At 43.9% G+C, this 23,511-nt stretch overlaps 1 protein-coding gene across 3 annotated transcripts in view; it reads left to right on the top strand.

Annotated features, from left to right (window-relative positions):
- Positions 1–23,511, top strand: part of LOC135394693 (copper-transporting ATPase 2-like) — a 26,407-nt gene extending 2,896 nt beyond the window's left edge. For all 3 annotated transcript variants that reach the window (XM_064625556.1, XM_064625555.1, XM_064625557.1), the window contains exons 3-21: positions 1,482–2,103; positions 4,478–4,633; positions 4,813–4,976; positions 6,675–6,836; positions 6,930–7,009; positions 8,009–8,177; positions 8,770–9,003; positions 9,079–9,219; positions 10,862–11,095; positions 11,202–11,342; positions 12,209–12,397; positions 13,032–13,214; positions 14,122–14,374; positions 15,572–15,721; positions 17,245–17,432; positions 17,518–17,676; positions 20,261–20,378; positions 20,462–20,564; positions 21,461–23,511. In XM_064625556.1, the coding sequence (XP_064481626.1) occupies positions 1,482–2,103; positions 4,478–4,633; positions 4,813–4,976; positions 6,675–6,836; positions 6,930–7,009; positions 8,009–8,177; positions 8,770–9,003; positions 9,079–9,219; positions 10,862–11,095; positions 11,202–11,342; positions 12,209–12,397; positions 13,032–13,214; positions 14,122–14,374; positions 15,572–15,721; positions 17,245–17,432; positions 17,518–17,676; positions 20,261–20,378; positions 20,462–20,564; positions 21,461–21,719 (3,705 nt within the window). In that variant the 3' untranslated portion in view covers positions 21,720–23,511. The remainder of the gene's footprint in view (positions 1–1,481; positions 2,104–4,477; positions 4,634–4,812; positions 4,977–6,674; positions 6,837–6,929; positions 7,010–8,008; positions 8,178–8,769; positions 9,004–9,078; positions 9,220–10,861; positions 11,096–11,201; positions 11,343–12,208; positions 12,398–13,031; positions 13,215–14,121; positions 14,375–15,571; positions 15,722–17,244; positions 17,433–17,517; positions 17,677–20,260; positions 20,379–20,461; positions 20,565–21,460) is intronic.

Here is a 23,511-nt window from a genome sequence, read left to right as displayed (position 1 = left end):
GGTAAGCCAGCCTGACGGTGAGGACTGGTTAGGGATAATCACAGCTGGGAAGCACCTGGTAGGTGTGGCAGTGTGAATAGTGGGCCTGAGCTGTGGCTGTAATGTTGCACCTAAATGTGGAAGAGTATAGAAGGTGTTCATTTTTATCCACAACAGATTTTTTACAAAAAAACAACGATAGCAACATAGATGTCGTTTTTGCAGTGATTTAAATGGCCAAGCGGACATCCTCTCCAAGAAAGTACGTAACTAATGACTGACTACCTAAAATTCAGCAGTTGACTCTTTAATTAAGGAATTCCAACACAAGCGAGATAGCAGAATGGATGACAATCGTCGGTGAAAGCCATTCTACCTTCTAAAAATCCTGAAAAGAGTGCATGCCGTGAAATATCAATCGCTGAATTCTGGTAGGTAGATGCGCAGAAACACCTCACCTCAGCGCACCTCAGGAGCGTATCACCTTTGCCGATGGAGGCTTATCTGGGCCAGAGTGCGGTTTATCTGGCCAGCAGTAGGCACCTACTCTAATCATCTCTATCGCTCCAAATCACGTGACCCTCTGTCATGAAATCAGCGCTGTACACCCTGCCTTCCCAGTCACTGCAGTTTCAGTCTTGGCTCATTTGCGTATCAAAATTCATGGATGGATATTTTGACGCACGTGTGTGTTTCAGGATTTGTTAAATGTGAAATGACTCGCAACCAAGATTGTCTTTCATCCTGCTTTGTCGCCTTTGCCCAAAGTTCCCTAATTAAATAGATAATTCATTAATTTTAGGCAATCAGTCATCTCGCAGTTACACACTTTCTTCGAGAAGATGACCACCTAACCGTTTAACTCAACTGCAAAAAAGACATCTGTGTTACTCTCGTAGCTTTTTTTGTAAAAAATCTGTTGCTGCTAAAAATGAACATTCTGTATATATGTCGTAATGTTTTCACTGTACTACTCAGCAGACTTCCCAGAAAAATGCCAGCTCAAATGGAACACCTGTCACCCACTCTTTCCTCCTGTCCTTTTCGCTCCTGTTCACTGCTTCATGTGTTGTTCTAATTCGGGGTGTCTACCAACCTGGAAAACCTGGAAAACAGGGAATTTTGATGAGACTGGAAAAGTCAGGGAATTGTCAGGGAATTTCGCTAAAAAGCAGCTGAAATCAGGGAAAATCGCAGACAAGTGCCGTGATGATGCGCGGCGAATCACGAGTGCCGACCGGCGGTTTAGAGGCGTTACTGCGAGTAGCAGTTCACCAATATGACAAGCTCTGACGCAGAAAAGTAGGGTAGCCTCACTAATACTTAATAAATGGTCTGTTTTATGTTGGATCTCGTATCAAAACGTATGAGCAGGCACCAAGTTCCCTTTCGTTTTTGTCAGGGAATTCGCTCGAAATAGTCAGTGAAAACCTGGAAAAGTCAGGGAATTTGAAGGCTGCAGTTTGGTAGACACCCTGTAATTGTCTTCTGCTATGTTTCAGGTGGACCTTTCCACGAAACGAGCACTCGTCACGTTTGAATCGAGCCGCGTCACCTCAAACACCATACGAGACAGTATCTCGGACATGGGGTTTGACGCGCAATTTTTGAAGTCGAGTAAATCGCCAAGCAACGCACATCCAAGCAGCACAGTGATGGCGTTCTACTCCAGGAACGGCACCCAGGAGGCATCAACACTTTTGAATGATGTCCTCAGGGACGACAGTGCCGCCGTTGTGACGTTTCGTGATCCTAATCTGCTCGCCATTCGATTTGAGGGCCATGTCAAGGAAACCGTGGTAATGTCCGCCGAACAACTGAGACTCGAACGACGGTTCGGCGACCGAAACGTGTCATTGGCGGTGCTGTGCGTGAAGGGTATGACTTGCATGTCGTGTGTGCGTAACATCGAAGGCAACATCGGAGAGCTCTCGTCGGTGTTCGCGATCAGGGTTTCCCTGGAAGAAGGAAGTGCAGTGGTGCTCTTTGACGCGTCGAGGCACACGGCAGACGGTATAGCTGAAGCGATTGACGATATGGGGTTCGAGTGTGGTGTGTTGACTGTGTATGGAAGCAACACGAGCCCTTCGGGAGATTCATTTCGTGCTGATGAACAGCGCCCTGGTGAGTGTGGTGCAGCATGTTGTGTGAAAAATGTCTTTGATGTTCTGCACAGGAAGTATGGTGCAACTCTCTGTATGCAGCAGTCCCTTAATTTAAAGAAATTTTGTTTATGACCCAAGTTGAGTCTTCTATATTAACGCTGGTTCGATTCTATTTCAGTTATTCGGTTCTTGAGACAGCGATATGAAAAGTAGAACCCCATAGAGCTTCCTTTCAGGTTCTTAAGCTGTTCACCATTTATTTATTTATTTAAATACCCTCAGGGTGTTAGCGTTACAGAGGGGAGTGGTGGTTGAAATAAACGAGTTACACAAAGTAGAAAACGCTGAATACAAAGTATAAGAATAACAATGTTGATTACAATGTTACATAATCACTAATGACACTTTTGAACTGAGAGATGGGCGAAATTGATGTCAGTGAACCGGGGAGGTGGTTCAAGTCGATGGCGATACAGTACAAAAAGGAATCTCCATGAGATTTGGTTGAACAAGATGGAATGTGTACTTTTTGACGATGGGCAGCTCGATTTGATATGTATTTAGGTGGAAATATAAAGCGAGATCGCAAGCTATCGTTATGATAATATATTTTGTGGAACAGGCACAGACTGATAATTTTTCGTCGCAAAGCTAGGTTAGTACGATGCAAGTTATGTTTCATAGAAGTTACACTGGCTGTGCGTTGGTAGTTGCCAAAGATGAAGCGGGCAGCCCTGTTCTGAATGGTTTCAATGGCCTGAACAAGAACTGCTGAACTCGGGTCCCAGACCGAAACTGCATACTTAAGCTTCGGGCGAACAATGGATGTGTACGGGACTAATTTGAGATACTGAGGTGCCTGATGAAAAGTGCGCCTAACATATCCCAAAGTACGGTTTTTGCATTGGTGCTATTATGCTCAATGAGTGTTTTCCAAGACAAGTCTGATGAGACATTATTTGTTCTTATGTTGTGTAAAGTTCTACGTATTCTGTACAATATTGTTTGTACAAAACTCATCTCCACATGTGCACTGCATAAAGCAGCAGTGTAGTATGCCATCACTGGTGCATAACATGAAAATGTGTTGGGTCTGCAACAGCTCATTCTGATCTCTCCACGGGGGTCTCTCGTCAATATTTTAAAACAGCGTCAAGTTCACACATCTCACTCTTAGTCTAGCAAACTTCTGGGGAAGCAAAGCGCCCCCTTTCATATATTCCGCTTAGCTAAGAAAAAAATGAGTCTTGCGGGGGGTAGTCATCTTTTCTTGCGTCCTGTTACTTGTGCGTACAACACATTTTGTTCAATGAAGGGTTATGAACGACACTGGAAGAGTATAGCGAAATCTGCGTTTTCATGCTGGGGTATACATTCGAGCCTGTTTAGAATGATATGGACGAGAACGCGAAGTCCAATCATTACATCAGTGTTATCATTCAAAAAGAGGTTTCGCGAAATCGCCGGTCGGGATCACACCAACAGAGTAGAACGCAGCTGAACTTGTGCGCATTTGTTGCGATCGCAAAAGCATTTCATTTAGCTCTAAATTGTGTCGAAAGCTCTTTCAAGGTCGTCATACCCGCTGATACCCGCTGATACGTGAGGCTCCGCACCTTTTGCGATCGATGACTTCGCCCTTTGCTCGTCATCCAGTGCCATAGTCATACCATTCATAGTCAGACATATCATCATCATACTCGCTATCTCGGAACTGCATTGTCTATCAGAACGTGCTTCGTCCGCGGGCAATTCGTTTGGGTGGTGACGCGCAACTGTCTGCCAACCCACGTTTTGGAAGTGCAGAGTATGTACCAAACATTAATGGAGATATTAACTAAAAGCCACAGCCAAAAAAGGTGAGTGTAGCAGCAAGACCACTGCCGGCGTGACATAGAAGCTAGACGTGGCGGCAGAATCTAGTGATCCCCATCACACCAGATGATCAGAATTCCCATTCGTGGATTAGCTCAGAGTTAGCAAGTGCGAGACCAGATACAAGTGACCCCAGGCTGCTTGTAGGAGGTGTGTCAGGTGCTTGCCGTTATTTTCGCCCGTGAACTGCACCCACGTGGAATGCAGTATGACAAAAATTATGCATGTTTGAGTCTTAAAAAAGCATTCTTGAGAACGGCCTCCATTGAGAACTCAACATTTTTTAGGATCTCTTTGTGGTTCCTCTAATGTGTTTGGCCATCAAAACTGTTTCCCTACCAAAAGCAGCTTTCAAGGTATCGGAAGTTGTCTCCGTTTCTCTAATTCCGCAGCGCAAATGATGTTACGAATGCTTTCCTTTCCTGTTCCCTGTGTGTCGTCTCATGCATACTCATCATGCTGCACACGAATATGTTTTCATTCGCTGACACGTGAATGCAGTTTTCGACTCGTTGCAGATATCATGAGCCAAGATAGAAGAGGGGATGATAACAACGAGAAACAAGCGGCGTTGGGAGACTTTGGTGACGCTGAAAAGTGTTTCCTGAGAGTGACTGGCATGACCTGTGCCTCTTGCGTGGCATGCATTGAGAAGAACCTCATCAAGGTCAAAGGTTGTGACATTTTTCGTTTTCACTGAAGGATTTGTAATGAAATTCTGTTTAGTTGCCATCAATTGGAATACTCTAAAGAGAAACATGGTTTGATTCGAAAGCGAAATTCTGCTTTTCCTCGTTTGATCCGACAGTGTTTGCAGAACTCTCTTTCTAATTCATTACATTTTTGCTTTCAGGTGTGAAATTTGCTTTAGTCGCATTGCTAGCACAAAAGGCTGAAGTACAGTATGATCCCATGCTTGTGCAGCCAGCAAAGCTGGTTGATCTCATCAACAGCCTCGGGTTTTCTGCTTCTGTGCTAGATGACTTCAAGGTCATTCATGGGGAGACTGAACTAGTGGTATGCATCATTACATCTTATGTAAAGGCGTTAAGTGGTGATAAATGCACTCTCACACTGAGGGTGAAGGAAAGACGTGTCTCCGAGGATGCGCAATGAACAGAATAAAGAAAAAAATGGTGTTCCTTCACAAGTTTCTTGCGGATGATCTATTGAACAGATTTTTGTTCTGAAAACGGCAGCTACGATATCAGGTGACCGAAGGGAACAGTTCTTCTCATTGGGACAACTTCGTAGCTTTTATAATTTAAAAGTTAATTCACGATTTTTAGGTAATTAGACACTCGACGGTTGAGGAACAGATGGCCAAGAACATCCGCCGGCCCAGAGATGATAGAAGTGAAAACAGGATGTCTATAGCCCTTATAGTTTTTTTGTGAAAAGTCTGTATCGAAAAAGAAAAAAAAGACACCCTGTATTGCTAAGTCACGTGTCCTTGGTCTTGACATTGTTCATGTACAGCTCCTCTATGGGTGTATTTTTCTTTAGAGTACAAGCTTGCATAAGCTTGCGTGCACAGTGGCAGGTGTGGCCTTGATGTCATTCGTTGTCTACAGCTGGTGCAAGATTGAGAGCACTATGAACCAAAGCAGGATTATATTGCTCAATCAACAAATCATGTGTAAATGTGGTACTTTGTAGCAGACGGAACTGTAATATACCAGCATCACAGCATTGAAGCAAAGACATGAGCATTCAGTGACATACTTGTTCCCTCAGCAGCACACGTAGATAGCAACCGATTCTCTATAGCAGTTGAATTTTGGGCATAGCGCTAGGCAACGCCACCTCTGATGAACCTCTGTCAAAAATTTGCATCAAGCAGTAATGCTTCCAGATGACCATGTTTGAGTTCAGTACTAGTTTGTTACTAGTGCAGCTCAGACCTGTTCAGTATTTCAGTTCTGGTGAGTGTGAAACATACATACCCAATGTTTAGATATTACAACCACTGTTGTTGCTTCCGGTGAAAGCAACACTGGGACTCACTGTGTCCCAGTTTTACCAATGCTGCTTAACTTTGAACCAAGATCAACGGTCGCTAAAACCTTAAGTCAACACTCAATTCCTTTTTTATAAATGTTTGTTGGTGACGTGATAGATGTTTCATATATTTATTTATTTGAATACTATACTGCAGCCTCTGTCGAGGCTATAGCAGGAGTGAATCAAAGAACTGTGTAGAAGACAACTGGCAAACATTACCATCAATGGCATTCCACTCATTAATGCACCGTGGGGAAAAACTAAACTTGAAATATTTAACACAACATGTATACTGTACAAGAGTCAAATTGTGAGCACTTCTCAGGGAAGAAGCACCAGCGCAAGGATCCCAAGGATTGTGCAAGGATCCCAAACGTCACAAGCATATTCCAAAATCTGTCGTACTAAGGTTTTATACGCTGGTAGTTAGGTCTCCATTGTAGAAGTTTTGAAGGATCGCTTTAAGTATCTCAACTTCTTTAAAACTTTTGAAGTAATTGACTCAATGTGGTCGGACCACGTCAGCTTAGAATTTAACGTAACAATTGACATACTCATTGACAATAACTCCCTTTATTGAAGCAGAGTTAATCAATAAATTCAAGTTAAGGGACTGTTGATCTTGGTTCAAATGTTAATCAGCATTGGTGAAACTTGGCCTAAGTATCACAGATGCATGCGTGGAGATTTATGCCTGCTTTCTATACTCAGATACATGGCATGACGTCTGCTGATTCTGTGCACACAATCGAAACCAATGTATCTGGGATCCCTGGTGTCGTGTCTGCTTCCGTAGGCCTTGCGACACAAAAAGGGCACTTCAGGTTTGACCCTGACAGAACTGGGCCCAGGCAAATTGTACAGAAGATTAAGGTAAATTTCACTTTCACAGTAATTGCTAGACAAACGTTAATCAGTGAAACGTGTGATTGGGGGCTGACAGGTCGTTGTGGGTTTTCCATGTAGGACTTGGGATTTCGTGTAACACCTTTCACTGACCACAGAATGGATGCGAGCTACCTCTGCCAGAAAGAAGAAGTGAAAAAGTAAGTAGAGTACTCATCCGAGGGGTGAACACTCAAACGGAATCTCACTGTCATTTTTCATTGCTTGTGGGAACTCTGCGTATTGATAAGGGGTGTAACGAGGCAGGGGTGATTCGGCTCAGACGTGCATGTGAACGTACGAGGAATTGCAAAAATTATCAGCCTGTTTTCTCGAAGGCACAGCTCTTACTTCTTGTGAAGTTGAATTTTCGCAAATTTTCTTGGAATCCTATCAAATTGCCTGCTCGCCAGGATGTGTGAGCAACTCGTCTATTGTGTTTGCAGAGGGACCTGCTGACTGACCTACTTAGCTAAAGGGACTCGGCTATCCTCCTCTAGCTAACTCCCCATTCCTCATCTTAAAAATAAAGTTGTTGTTGTTGAAGACTCATCATCATTTTACCATTTATTATGGTATAGTATCGTTGTTTCATATTGTGCAACCAGAATAGGTCAAATATTTTTCTTAAAGTGCCCCAGAAGATGTATTGTATTTGCGTATACAGTGTCTGTGAAAATACAATCAATCAATCAATCAATCAATCATGAAGTTGACCTTCATGTCACATACCAGTCTCTTGCAGGAAAGTTGTGAGTCTTGCAACAGTGTGTTCTCTCCTTTCTCTTCACCCTTGCTTCTCATATTCTTCATTGCACATGTGATGTTAAAGCTTCATTCCCGCTTTGGAGACTCTGTCTTGCCCATTTCATCATGTTACCCGTCTTCCTGTGTCGCCTCAATATCAAGGAAAATGACGTCTTTTTCACACACACACACCAGCTAGCTTGCCACTGTAATTTGGTAAAAATAAAATAATGACTGAAGCCCTACATTGACCAGAGCTAATCACCTTGTTGTCTGAACTTGCTTCCCAAATTCCTCAATATTTTAGAATCCCCGTATTCTTTCCCATGAACTTGTGTAAGTGTTTTGTACATGATGTGCTTGAGTTCTTGGCAATGTTTCTTTTGATTGCACACCTTGTTTCTGAACTGCAGGTGGAGAAACTCCTTCTTGTTCTCTCTGGTCTTTGGTGTGCCTTCCATGATACTGATGATGTACTACATGGCTCAGCGCATGATTCTGAAAAAGCACACCCTGTGTTGCATGCTTCCAGGGTTGTCAGCTGAAAATTTCTTCCTGTTTTTACTTGCCACTCCTGTACAGGTAAGTTCAGTCTTTCGACAGCATGATTCCCGTGGCATTTTGAATGCGGGAACGTCTGTGCTACCGTTGCGCACCAAACAAGCTCTATTAATGCGGTATGTTGCAGTGCCGGTTTCAAAATTATATTTACTAAACAAATGCACGTTGGTTTTTGTATACACAGTATGCAGACTTGAATTACCAAGTTTCGCTCTGTACACAAAGTGTCTATGCCAAGTTTCGCTCTGAGTAGCAGACAATAAGCTGGACCAAATGTTTTCCATTTTAATGTGAGGAAAGTGTTCATCACGAAAATGCTTTACCTCCAGTGCAAATAGCAATATATGATTCTGATAGTTGAAATTGTAATGATTACATATTAACAGTAACACTGTTTACTGTAGTTGTGAAAGAGGTTTGCAAGGCACTGTACCCCTATCATTAGGGCACAGCCGATCATGCTTGGGGGCACCGCATAACACGTGCACACATTCATGGGGATTTTTTTTCTTTTTTGCAACCCCCAGTTTGATGTGCAGGCTTCATGCAAATAGATATGGTAATAAGCCTTTATTCATGTGCCCCCTGGGTAAAAGTTTGGTGTGTTCTGCAGTTCATTGGAGGCCGCTATTTCTACATACAAGCATGGAAGGCACTGAAGCACAAAGTGACGAACATGGACGTACTCATCATGTTGGCAACAAACGTGTCCTATTTCTACAGCGTCATCGTCGTTGCTTATTTTATCCTCATCGGGGCTGATCATAGCCCGAAAACTTTCTTTGAAACTCCACCGATGCTGCTGCTGTTCATTTCTCTTGGCAGGTGGTTGGAACACATTGCCAAAGTAAGTGGGGGAAAACTTGTAATTTATTGTTGATATGCTGATGTGTGTCTGTTCTGAAGTGTGGTTTTATTTTAGGGCAAGACATCGGAGGCATTGGCTAAACTGATTTCATTACAAGCTACAGAGGCAACGCTTGTCCAAGTCGATACAAAGTTGAATATTACTGCCGAGGAGCGTATTGATGTGCAGCTTGTGCAAAGAGGCGATATACTCAAGGTACCACGTGTAGTATAGAATTTCGTTTGGGGAAATAAGAGAGTATATGTCAAATTTTGTGCTTTGCTGTTTTTTTCTTTTTTTCCCAGGTTGTCTGATAATTCGTTCTACCTGATAAATGTTTGTAGGTGTCTGTGGTAGATGTTTGTACATATGTTTCAGAGTCAGTGTTGAATGTCGCAGAAGGCAGTCAAGCTGGTTTAACGGTCTTGTAGTTGATAGCTTTTATGGGAAAAAGTCAAACACCAAACGGGGGAACTTTGCTAGCATGAATGTTATCTTACTGTGTCTTCTCTGCTCAAATCAATTAAAGTTTGCTTAGAGGTTCCAAAGGTTGCTTGCAGTAGGTGAGGTTGGCATGCCCCAACAGCATTTCGAAATGTTTGACCAGGAATGACGTGGATATGTTCAACAGATCAACATACATGATACCAGGTACAGTCGAATCTCGATTATACGAATCTCACGGGGTCGCGGAAAAAATTTGTATCAAACGAATTAAACCAAAATAAAAATTGAGGCAAGAAAATAGACAGTGACTGTTCACTTTTCGTTACTGTCAATGAAAGAGGTCGGTTGTAACGCTTTTGTGTCTCCGTTTTTGGCCAATGCTGCCCAAATACGCGAGATGATTCAAAAGACGTAGCACGTGCTTTTCACCCGCGAGTCGCGCGACAGTGGTCTAAAGCGAGCTTCTCCTAAAGCAAGCAGGCGTTAGGTGAAGCCGACTTGCGGAATGGTGACGCGTAATGTTGCCACAAGTTGTCGTGATATGTTCCCTCCACGTGTTCTGGGGTTCTGGTCGGTGTTTTCCGCCAGAGCGATGTCACACAGCTTCGCGGTTTATTGTTGCGAGGGGGGATAAACAGGTCAAAACAGAGATAAGGTGATAAGGTTCCGGGCCGTTCAATCCCTTTGATCTTATCTCCACCACCACCACCACCAAAAGGAAAGTCATTGCTTGCATTGCGCTACATGATGTAAGGGAGTTCGTGGTGAGGATTGCCCTCCCTTTTCGAAAGACGCAGCAGCATGACTCACGCGCTCTCGCGTCACGGGGGAACGACCTCTGTCGCGTCCTTGGCTCATTCGTATCATCCGTAAAGGCAAGATAACGCGTTCGTATCATCCGAACTCTAATACATGGGAAGAATAGGCATTCCGGCCGAGACCGGAAAAGAATTCCTATCATCCCGAAATTCGTATCATCCGTGATCGTATCATCCGTGATCGTATCATCCGTGATCGTATCATCCGTGATCGTATCATCCGTGATCGTATCATCCGTGATCGTATCATCGAGATTCTACTGTAGTAGGTTCCATGCAAGTGATATGTGCACTTGCACACTTGCATCACTCACAAGTACAAAATTTCAATACTCCTGTAATGACAGTATCTCAGCAGTGCAAATATGGCACATACATGTCGTCTGCGATGCAGCATTGTGCCAAAGTAACACCGAAGCACACACGACTGCTTGTCACCGTTCGAGAAATTATGCAGATGTTATTTTACTGTATACTACATTTGGTTCAAACTCTGAGTAAAATATGTCATCGTGGGATTTGATGTTTAGCATCTCTACGTATTTGCCCAGACATAGCACATTTTACCTCACATTGAGATGCCTCCCACCTAGGTCGTTCCAGGAGAAAAGATTCCGGTTGATGGGCGCGTCTGCTTTGGCGCTTCAATGGTGGACGAGGCGCTGATAACTGGTGAATCGCTGCCCGTGGCCAAAAGGATTGGCTCACAGGTGATCGGTGGCTCCATCAACACCAATGGAGCATTATTAATTGTTGCGACCCACGTCGGTAAGGACACAACACTGGCTCAAATTGTGCGCCTCGTTGAAGAAGCCCAGACATCCAAGGTACTTAATCAGTCATAATCTTTCTCGTTTGATGGAGAAATTCACTGTGTCTCATTTCATATTTTTATCCTGTTGTTGTTATACATGTGTCATTTTGATTTTTCAGGCCCCAATTCAGCAGTTAGCTGACAAGCTGGCTGGCTTTTTTGTTCCTGCCATTGTGCTAATTTCACTGATCACCCTGTTTGTATGGGTTACAATAGGCTATCATGATGTGAATCTCATTACACGCTTCTTTGCAAAACAGGTAACAAGTTAGCATTCCTGTCTCTTTTTGGGAATAACTTGTTATTGAATCTTGAAAATGGCCAACAGTGAGATCGTGGAAGGCCGCTTAGAAAATATTTCGTAATGGAGCAACAGATGCACTCAATGTTCAAATACACATCACATCTGTGAGCCAAGTGAAAACGTGTAATACAAATTGTCACATTATTCATGGAACTGGAAGGTGTGGTGTGCATGTTTCAATGTGGTAAAACTGATCCAGAAACGGAATATCAGTTCTTTGTATGATATATGGTAAAGTGCAACAGCTGTCTCTTTTATAAAAAAAAACTCTAGGAGATTTCTTGTGTCATGCATGATTATTTACAGCCCGAAGTTTTAGGGTTTTACCCGATTCTCCCCCGAATTTGCACCCAGAATTGAAGGTTGCCTCTTCAGGGTGAAACCCGATTTTTACCCGGCAAATTGCCCTCACTGGGATGTCTGTAGGAATGCACTCACTTACTTGTTTGGCAGCAGATGCAGTTACATCACGGTTTGTATCAAACCACTACAGTTAGTTTGAGCAACTGAGCCCGATTTCTCCCCCAAATTAGCATAATTCGCATAGAATTATGCTAATTCGCATATAATTCGCGTAAATTCATAATAATAATAATAGCATAAATTCATGCGAATTCAGGTGAAAAAACTTCTAGTATGCTAATTTAGCATACTGGAAGTTTTTTCACCTGAATTCGCACGAATTTAGTGCACACGCTTATTTACCCAATTTTTTACCCTCCGAATTTAGAAAAAAGTATTTCCCGAAAACTTCAGGCTCTAATGATATTGTGGCATTTAGCGGTGCTGTGTTAGATTATGTCGTGCTATAAATATCTCTAGGACTACCACACGTCTGACACCGAGCTGATCTGCCAGTTTGCATTCCGATGTGCCCTGACGGTGTTGTCGATTGCTTGCCCGTGTTCTCTGGGTCTGGCCACTCCCACAGCTGTCATGGTAGGAACGGGAGTGGGAGCCACAAATGGCATCCTCATCAAAGGTGGAGAACCCCTCGAATTGCTACACAAGGCAAGCATATTACGAAGGTTTCCTGAGTATCTAAGAACGTTCTTACTCTCCGATGAGATGCGTAGTTGTGTGCTGCGTATCATAAGGGGGAAAATACTCCCCATGAACATGGTATCGTAACGTAATCACAAAAGAAATGGACAGTGGACTGCGACTTATAAGTAGAGCCTCAAGTTTTAGGGTTTTACCCGTTCTACCCCAACTATGCACCCCGATTTGAAGGGTTGCTGCCTTAGGGTGAAACAAGATTTCTACCCTTGGACTGTAGACATCTGTAGGAATGCACACTAACTTGTTTGGCAGAAAATGCAGTTACATCACCATTTGTGCTAAACCAGTGCAGTTAGTTTCAGTAACAGAGCCCGATTTCCCCCAAAATTTAGCGTACTGGAAGTTTTTCCACCCGAATTCGCACGAATTTAGAGCACATGTATATGTACCCGTTTTTTGTCCCCCAAATTTAGAAGAAAATATTTCTTGAAAACTTCAGGCTCTATTATAAGAAAGCAGCATGACCACTATCTGTGTTACGTATTTATTTATTTACACCAAGGGCAGGCAACAATGATCTGTAGGAGCATCAGAAATGAGCCTGTCTAGCTGGTGCTCGGAGTGAGCAATGTTACTATTTCAGGTCAAGTGCATCGTGTTTGACAAGACGGGCACATTGACAAAAGGCATGCCCATGGTTACCCGAATAGCTCTGTTTGTAGACAACCACGTCTGCTCGCTTTCCCGCCTCCTTGCGTTTGTGGGTACAGCTGAGGCCAACAGTGAGCATCCCATTGGTCTGGCCATCACGACATTCGTCAAGGATGTAAGATAATCTCCCGGTTTATGGTAGTTCGGTCTTGTTTAATCTGGCATAATTTTCTGATGTATTAGCATTAGCGATCTAGTGACTAAATTTTTTTTACATGTTCATCATTTCCTAGCTTGTACGTATACCGTATTTACTCACATATTGGGCTCGCTCGAATATTCAATGCACCCCAACTTGAGTGCCGAAATGCTGGTGCATTTTTGTGCCCCATACATTAAACGCACCCCGGCTTTCTCCCGTGTATTGAAAGCACCACTTCAATGGCATGATGTTTTTAGGTAAAGAAAATGCGCATCTTATACGTGAGTAAGTGCGGTATAACCAGCATCACAGTTGCATCAGAGAACCTGTAATCAATCAGATTTGCTTGCGATAACTTCCTGATTCCTTGCATGTAGCCTGTGTCCTGTGTCCATACGTAAAATCTTCTGTGTGCGTGTAAGCTTCCTAAACTGAACATTTTGAAGTTTGTAGAAATAAGTACAGTCAAACTCCTTTATAGCGAACACCCTTTTAACGAAAATACCACTACAGCAAAGTTTTTTGCGGTCCCGCTGGAGCCCTATAGGTCCAATAATGGACATCCTTTTTAACGAAAATACCTTTATTTATTTATTTTATTGTTAGTAACCCAAAGGCCAGAAGGCATTACTTGGGTGAAGGAAATACGAAGAAAATTATAACAACAATCACGATAACAACAGAAACAATAATGAATAAACTGCAACCTTTACTGCAGATTTTTTTTGCTGTCCCCTTAGTTTCGTTGTAAAGGAGTTTGACTGTATAATTCTTTTCCTCGCAGCCAAAGTTTCTGTTCAACCTAAAATATTTTCATACCCTGTTGCGCTTACTGCTTGACGCGCGGAATTAAATTTTGAGAATTAAATTAAACTTTCAGGTGCTCGGAGAAGACAGCCTGGGCAGATGCGAGGACTTTGGAGCCGTAGCCGGCTGCGGGTTGCGCTGCCGCGTGTCAGGCGTCGACGAAAAGCTGCCGAAATTGCGAGACACCGAGTACCTTGTTGCATCCAAAGGGCGTGCCTCGAGGGAGGACAACGCGGGCGTAATTATTGATAGGCTGTCTGTAGCCGGGGGTGATGCCACTCTGTCCTCGGTACAGTACAACCCACTGCAGAGTTCAGATGGCTCAGGTGAGGCACTACAAACGTCTAAGCAAATCTGGCGCTATGATCTCTGTTTGATGTGTCACCTGGGGAATTTTCGGGTGAAACGAAAGGCATGCGAAACAAGCTACTGTTGTGACTAGGGTTGCCGCCTTTCGTAGTGAAAAATACCGGCTGAGGGAGAGGATGTGGGATAGAGGGAAAGGAGGAAATGTTTGTGGGAAAGGGAAAGTGGGTGAGGGGTGGAGAGTATACAGAGAGAGGGAAAGAAAGAACGAGCGTACTCGCTCAAGACAACAATGATAATGATAATGAATAACTAAGAAAATGACTGGTGACTACGGAGTTGTGTCTGTGCTCCAGATTTATTCAAGCTGTAGTGGAATGTTGAAAGGAAAACCCCGTAAAAGCCCCTATGGAAAGGTGTTGAGCCACAAATACCGGCAAAAGGCTGCAGGTATCACCTTCCTACCGGCAGAGCGAACAAATAACCGGCCTTGCCGGTATAATACCGGCCTGGTGGCAACCCTAGTTGTGACACTAGGACGAGAAACAGGAATTTTTATATTTCCGCTCGGAACCGGGGCAGTGAATGACCGCGGTGTTCAAACACTTGCAAGAGTTCCACAAAAGCTCGTCTTTGACTCCTGCAGGAGGGGATCATAAAAGGAGGACAAACATGTTGTCACAAATAGCTCTCTTTGCTGATATTATGATTCACTTTTCTGACGGTTTACCGAGAACGACAAGTTGAAGGAAAGCCAAGGATTTCGGGTAGATATCGGGTTTTACCCGCATTCTTGAAAACTTGTTCGTCGGGGGGAAGCTATCGTGAAAAATCGGGTTTAACCCGAAAACAAAGAACCCTAAGCATGAGTTATCATGCTCATGAGTGTGAATTTTGTCTGGTATGCCACGTCTCACCATGTAGCAGCTGCAGGCGCTTTCGCCATTAGACTACCCTTCGCCCATGTTCTTCTTCTGCCATTGTAACTAATCAGAATATCGAGAATGACTTAATTGGTTGTCATGTTGATTAGGACGATAGTGGGGAGGGACCCACTTTGTGGTGCTGGTCCGACTGATCTACGTAGTGCCCGCGGTAATCCGGAGACTTTAGTTACCGCTCGCTGCAGCTCTGCGTTTGCTCACTCCTGCTCAGTCACTCCCTGTCTGCTAGTCAGGGATTCAGTGCTCTTTCTTACCGACAAACGTTTGTTACAGGTGACCAGGCCAAGCGTTCAGACAGCATTGTGCTAATTGGGAACCGTGAATGGATGAACCGTAATGGAATTGAAGTATATGGTGCCATTGATGCTGTCATGGAGGAGCATGAGGAGAAAGGTCAGACAGCTGTTTTGTGTGCCATTGATGGTAAGTACATGTCATTATCTTTCAAATAGTGAATTGCTTTTGTTCACGCCACGAAACGTAGTCCTGATAGAAAAGTGACAGATCGTGACATCAGGTCATTGAATGCTACGTGGAATATCCCTTGTTAAATCTTTGTGATGACGACAAAGCTGCCATCATCTCGTGACACCACTTCTCCCGTTGTTTCAGCTATTAAACATAGTCACTCCTACCCGCTGTCCTGTTTTCCACAGCCCTCAATTAAGATGAGCGTGTGCTAAACCACAGGAAGCTAGTTTGAACTCACAAACATGTCGGTTACTTATAAAGCAAACCAGTGGCTCACACAAAATTAGCAGGTTTAAGATGAAAGGCATATGCTTGCAATTGGGTGTGGAAATATGGGCAAGAATCAGGTTAAATTTGAAACGTGTCAGTCTTCTGCATACAGTTGTACTCTTGGGGCAGAAAAAAAAATTACAGGGGAGAAATGCCATGTCACTGTTTCTGCCACAGGCATGGCAGGTGAATAGTAGAAATTGACTAGTGCCCTTTTGCTGTGTGCAAGCTTTCTTGTTTGCAAAGGAAGCTGCACTTTGCCTCTCCTCTCCTTCTCAATAGGCACAACACGGCAGTGCGGATACGTTGTCCAATCAACTTGTACAATACGTTGTACAATCAACAATCAATGCAAGAAACTGTTTGAGGGGACCAATGGAAGGCCGCCTCACATTGTTGTGCCTGTTGAGAAGGAGAGAAAGAGGAAAGCACAAGTTGCGGCTTCTTTCGTGCTTAAATAACGGATATACAGTCGCCGACCGATTTTTCGGACTCTGTTTGCCCAACCCGCGAATTTCTCTCATGGGGTGACGGAAAACACTTCTATCATCTGAAATTCGTATCAAAAGAAATCAACCAACTAAAATACTGAGGCAAAAAAAATAGGCAGTGATGATTGTTGATTTCCCATTCCTCTGAGTAGAAGAGGTCTGTCGTAGCGCTGTTGCGTCTTCGTTTTTGGCCAACGGCCCAGCACGTGCTGTCCGCCCGCGAGTCGCGCGACAGCCCTGTGAAGCGAGCTTCACCTAAAGCACGCATGCGTTAGGTGAAGCCGACTTGCGGACTTGATGACGGCGGTGCCTCTGTCAGTGTACTTACAGTGACGAAATGTCGCTTCGGGAAATAGAAGCTGATGTTATCAGGCAGAGCTGGAAGCGCGTTAGGAAAGCATCGACAAATTTTTCCAGCCTACTAGGGCTTAGTAAAGTTTATTTTGAAGCGAAATTCGTTTTTTCGGACTGCTCGATTATTCGGACTCTTGCGCGATCCCCGCCGAGTCCGAAAAATCGGACGGCGACTGTACTTGTTATTATGTAATAAGAGTAACAGTATGATAATACCGTATAATAATAACGGTTTGTAATGAATTATTATGTAATGTATTACGTATATATTTGTATTCATTATGTTTTTCTTTGTATCTTTCATTCCACGAGAAGGAGTACCCCGTGCACGACACTTTAAACATTTGTTCTTCCTTGAAGGGGTCCTTGTTGCCATGATGTCAGTCGCTGACCAGATTCGACCCGAAGCCCGACTCACGGTGCACGCTCTCAAGAACATGGGACTGGAAGTGATTCTCCTTACAGGTGACAATAGAAAGACTGCAGCAGCAGTCGCCAAGGAAATTGACATACACAAAGTGTACGCTGAGGTTCTACCTTCCCACAAGGTGATAACAAGTCCAGCAAGGCTGTATGGGAACATCACGGACAACTAACGAATGCTCTTTCTTCCTTTTTTTTCTTGACACAAAGGTGGCAAAAATTCAGCAGCTCCAAGCACGGGGACAACGGGTGGCCATGGTCGGGGACGGCGTCAATGATTCACCGGCTCTTGCCCAAGCAGATATCGGTATTGCCATCGCTAACGGCACTGACGTCGCCGTGGAAGCGGCGGATGTTGTGCTTGTGCGGGTACGTGCCTTCCTTGATGGGCCTATTTCCCGCCCAAATGGTGTTAGCTGCCATTCTCTATCTATAGAGCCTGAAGTTTTCGGGGAAATATTTTTTTCTAAATTCGGGGAGTAAAAATTGGGTACCAGCTCCTGGTTAAGATGATTGCTTTCCACGCCGAGACTGGGCGGTGACACGGGTTCGAATCCTGTCACCGGCTGTGCTGTGTGAGGTTTTCCCTGGGTTTTCCGAAGACTTTCCGGACGAATGTCGGCACAGCTCCCCCTGAAGTCGGCCCAGGACGCACACTAACCCCCCCCCTGTCCCCCACTCCTTCCTGCTGTCCTCTCTTCATCTGTCCACGTCTGTACGTCGCACATAGCCACAGTTGCTTCGTGCCGCTAACACGTAATTAAAAAAAAAAAAAAAGGTAAATAAATGTGCTCTAAATTCATGCAAATTTGGGTGGAAAAACCTCCAGTACGCCAAATTCGGGGAGAAATCGGGCTCAGTTACTAAAACTGGTTCGGTACAAATGGTGATGTAACTGCATTTGCTGCCAAACAAGTTAGTGTGCATTCCCGCAGACGTCTCAGCGAGGGCAATTTGCCGAGTAAAAATCGGGTTTCACCCTAAAGAGGCAACCTTCAATTCGGGGTGCAAATTCGGGGAAGAATTGGGTTGAACCCTAAAACTTCAGGCTCTATATTATCTTGTGCAGGTCCATTTTTGCGCTTTTGTACAGCTTTGCATGTGCTTCAGGTGCGACATTGAGGGAAGTCACGGGGCAGAGAAGTGCACGAAAATCTAACTGATGTGGTAGTCCCACATTTATATTGAGAATGTCATCCCTGCAGCTAAACAAAAGAACTTAACAGTGTCAAAACTGCTAGTTGTGATCGTGTTAGAGTTGAATAAAGCTACTGTGCTTTGCACTTTTAAGGAACCCCTTCTCCTTACAAGTTCAGGTCTTCCTATAAGGGCACGAATTCTTAGCCTTTTGTTAAAGTGAACAATTAGAGGCTCTTTAATGCAGTATGAAAGCAAATGCGAGAAGATGTAAAGCGCGTTGGTTGGGTAACATGGTAACCGTCTGTGTTTCTTCGCGTTAGTTACCATGTTATGAAAGGAAACTAACACAGACCAGTGTTGTAAGTTTTGTTTCACCTAACTCCACCTCAACTTAAAGGAGCAATGAAGTAACACATACGGCCATATTCTTAAACGATCTTCGACTCGAGACCCCGCCTCAGCTGCTGCGAGTGGAGGAAAGAAACGCTCCTCCACTTGAGGGAGCCATGGGGCTTCCAGGAAGCACTGGCACTACCGTGTACTATTCGAGGAAAGTGCCACGGATTTTCTCCACTCGGGGAGGGGGGGGCGTTAGGAGTGAAGGTCGATTTATAAAGCACAAAACTGGTCTCGAGGAGCAGTATGAATGGAAGACCGAGTCGAGGATTCTATAAGAATACGGTTGTATGTGTCATTTACCGAGCAGTCTGTGAGGAGCCACCATGCAAAAAATTAAATAAAAAATGTTCGCTGAACGATGTCTTGTCACTGTGCAATTTAATTTAGAACAGTGCTTAAAAAAATAGCCATGAGATATGATACTGGAAGCCTGGCATTACCACGACCTACTAGATTACAGCGACCATGTCATATGGACCCCTTCCCAGCGCCGCACTTGCAAGCTAGCGGTGGCGCTACTCATCGGCCCTGTTGCTGCTTCCTCAATTTCTACAGTACTTTGTACTTTAGCGTACCATAGTATTTTTGTACAAGCAGTGGATGTTCCACGAGAGATGCTTCTTTCTAAAGTTGATTATCAACGTCATTCTACGCGTTTTCATACGCGCTGTGTTTGTCGTCTGCTATGGTAGTCGTACGTCTGCTTCTGCATGTTCAAAATTCAAATTTCCATTGCCCAATCACGATGTACATCTCGCAGGCCGATGAGTAGCACCCCTAGTGGATCACGTGGACATCCTTGCTGGTGGCGCTACTCATCAGCCCTGTTACTGCTTCCTCAATTTCTACAGCGCTTTGTACTTTAGCGTACCATAGTATTTTTGTACAAGCAGTGGATGTCCGACGAGAGATGCTTCTTTCTAAAGTTGATTATCATCGTCATTCTACGTGTTTTCATATGCACTGTTGCTGTCGTCTGCTACGGTACTCGTACGTATGCTTCTGCACGTTCAAAATTCAAATTTCCATTGCCTAATCACGATGTACATCTCGCGGGCCGATGAGTAGCGCCCCCTAGAGAATTGCGTGGACGGGCTCCTCATAGTGGTTGCCGATTATGACATGCTCACTGTAATCTACTAGGTCGCGGGCAGTACGTAGTGCCGATCTCCCGGCATTACATAAACACTGGCAATGGCGACTCAAACTCATCGGGAACGAAACGCGGACACGTCGCTTTCATTCCCCGTGTGTTTGAGTCTCCATTGCCAGTTGTGTACCAACTGGGAAAAGTCAGGGAATTTGAAGGCTGCAGTTTAGTATACACCCTGGCTATACTACCTGTTCATTACGTATTTACTTTTGAGCCTTATGCATATTTGTACATACCGCATTATCTGTTCTTGTTCATTAGAGTGACCTCTTGGATGTTGTTGGGGCCATCACCCTTTCCAAGGCTACAGTTCAGAGGATTCGTTGCAATTTCTTTTTTGCGACAGTTTACAATTTAGTGGGAATTCCACTGGCAGCAGGTGAGTGTGGGAAATACATTCAGTGGAAAGATTTCTTTGAATGCTTACGTTATTAATTGTTATGTGCTGGTTCTTGGATGCAGGCGTCCTCATGCCAGTTGGCATAGTCCTGAAGCCCTGGATGGGGTCAGCTGCTATGGCGATGTCTTCCATTTCCGTTGTTTGTTCCTCTCTACTGCTGAAGACGTACGTGAATTATTTTTTCTTGTAAAATGTGAATTCTAATACTATTCATGTTGAATAGAGGGTCGCCTCACTAGCTGTGGTCAGGACTTTTTAAAAATAGGGAACACTTTTCTCCAATCGCAGTAATTGGTGAAACCAATTAGTCAATTTTAATGAAAAAGTTCATTACTGAAAATTAATGAGGGCAATGATCCAGGAAGTCACAAGTGTGGCACTTAACCAGACTGGTTAAGTTTTAAGTTAATTAAAATTGACTAATTGGTTAATTAAATCTGTTCCCTTTGCTGCGCCGATGCTGCTGCCATTTTCGGAAAAAGGGTGTAGCCAATATAGAGTGAGGAAATGGCAATGGAAAAACAGCAGGTTAGGAGGCCATTTTTATTGCCTCCCACAAACACATTCTTCCCTTGCCCTTAAATATGGGAGAGATAAAGAAGCAATGCTTGTTCTCCCTCGCACCTAAGGGTGATGGAAGGGTGCATTTCTTTTTTTCTTCTCTTTTTTTTCAATTTCGTGTTAGCGCCGTGGAGCAACTGTGGCTATGAGCGGCGTACAGACGTGGACAGACGGAGGGAGGACAGCAGGAAGGAGTGATGGTCAGGGGGGGGGGGGGGTTAGTATACGTCCTGGGACGACTTCAGGGGGAACTATGCCACAGGAGCTGGTGGGAAGGGTGCATTTCTGGGGCAACAAAAATGTATGGCCTTTCCAGTTGCTGCAAATTCCTGTAAATCACTGCAATCACTGTGCTGTCAAACTGTTATCGGCAGCGAATTGCTTAGCGCAACTAACTGAAGTACATACTTTTTACCTGTTGAGTGAAACAATGGGGAGGACCAGTAAAGCCCAAGCTTTAACACATTGTATGCATTACATGCCATGTTGGTGTCCCATAGGTTCCGCAAGCCAACACGGTCCTCCTTGGAATCACGTTTGGGGACACGAGATTCACTCCAGCGTGATCGCGATGGTGTTTCTATTCACTGCGGCCTGGACGATGGACCTCCCAGAAACCCGGCAACTAAGTCGTCCCTACTTGGCTCCACGTTCAGCATTCTCTTCAGCAATTTAACCAACAAAGGGGACAAGTCTAAGCGGGAACCATTGCTTACACGTGATGGGGAACTGCATGAGCTCTCTCCACTTACAGCATAATAATTGGACAGGGAATATTGTGTTATTGCACACTAGGTAACATCTATGTGTGTCCTATATACATATGTACTATGTGAAGATGACTCACTGCCAGTGCAGCAGATGTCTGAACATTTAAAGTCGCTTCATATCAAGGCCAGGAGATGAAACAAGTTCGAGAAAGGCCGTGACATCTTATCAGCATTAGGCTTTACATTGTTATTCCATTTTTGTTGTTGCTGCTGCTGCTTTAAAATAGTGTTTTGCAAATTTCTCGTAAGTAAGAGATTGCAATTCCTACTTACATAACGTGGTTTGTGTGTTGGGCTTCAGTAAGTCCGACTGCCAAAGGAAAGAGCGCACAGCAGTCAATTTCCTTGAAGTGAATGTAATGGTAATGTACTTGTCAGCATCCCAGTGGCTGACAAATTGTCAGTGTTTCGTATGGGAGCTGCAACATACAATATATATGCATCGTTGTTGATGTGCCAATGTTATACATGTTGTTCGATATATACCTTTGCTGTTAATATATTTACTATGGCAAATGCTTCCACAAGCTGCATGCAACCAATTTTGGAGGTAAATCGACGTACAAGTGAATACACTGTTTTTTTTTTATTCTTATTATTTTTTTATTCTTATTATTTTTTTATTATCCATGAGAAACAGTGTGGCAAAGGACCAATGTGCGGGTACATGTCTTATGCAGTAATACAGCTACGACTTTTATGCTTTCCTTTGGTGCCAAATGACATATCATGATGGTATTAAGCGGGCTAAAGTACTTGACAATATGTGGTCACATGCTGCATACTTGCATAGCAGCACAGATATGGGGGGAATTGGTGTATATAGTCTCATATATTGGTGTCTCATATATTCACTCTGCGTTACTGGGAATGAACTTTTTATTCAGGCAACTGGAATTTGCTCTCCACATCCGGACATGAAGTACTGGAATTTTCTGTAGCCAACGTTATTCTGACTCTCTCTTGTGGCAACGTGTCAGTGGCCTCTGTGTTTGACGTTTGCTGGGGCTTGCATTGTCCTGGTGGACCGTTATCCCTTGCAGAAGCCTTTCATCTTTTTGGCTTCCTTTAACCCCTATTTGCTTACTGGCCAGGTCAGTCACTACAGACTTGTACTGACCAACAAGCAGGGATGCCCCTCAGGAAGCAGAAGAGAGGTGTCCGAGACCCACGGGACGTAAAACAAAAGTAGCAAAAAATAGAAGGTGGGAACCGAGGTGTCCTGATAAGAGAGACCTGACCGCGGTAAACTCCTGGCGCAGGAAAGTTATTCTCGTCTTCGCCAACTACTAGTTTCATGCAATGAGCATTTTGTATTATATTTGATACTACTACTATGGTGCAGCCTTCCTTGTTTCGGTGCAACTAGTTAGTATATATTTATATACTAATTTTTAGTAGACAATATTATGTCTTTGGAATTTATTTATTCACTTTTTGCATGATTTTGTGTTAAAACTGATGAAGTAGTGGTATGCATCTGTAGGCCTGATTTAAAGAGTAAATATTCTGCTATTTTTGTATACCTCGAGGCATTAAGTTCTCTTGTGATGCATTTATTATACTGATGGGTGTCGTGTGAGTGTGGAAATGCTTTAATGTTAGTGTGTGTCGGGGGGTGGTGTGTGTTAAGGGGATTTTGTATACTTTTTGTTTAATTTACAAGGTGAGAACAGGAGGTGCTTTGAAAAAATATGTGAGTGGGACCAAAGACTTTTGTAACGTGGTGGGGTATGTGTGCCCTACATGTGATACGCCTCAATAAAACAGGGCTAACCATT

The sequence above is a fragment of the Ornithodoros turicata genome, chromosome 5, assembly GCF_037126465.1.
Source record: "Ornithodoros turicata isolate Travis chromosome 5, ASM3712646v1, whole genome shotgun sequence".
NCBI lineage: Eukaryota > Metazoa > Arthropoda > Arachnida > Ixodida > Argasidae > Ornithodoros > Ornithodoros turicata.
This window is presented reverse-complemented; position numbering and strand designations above follow the sequence as displayed.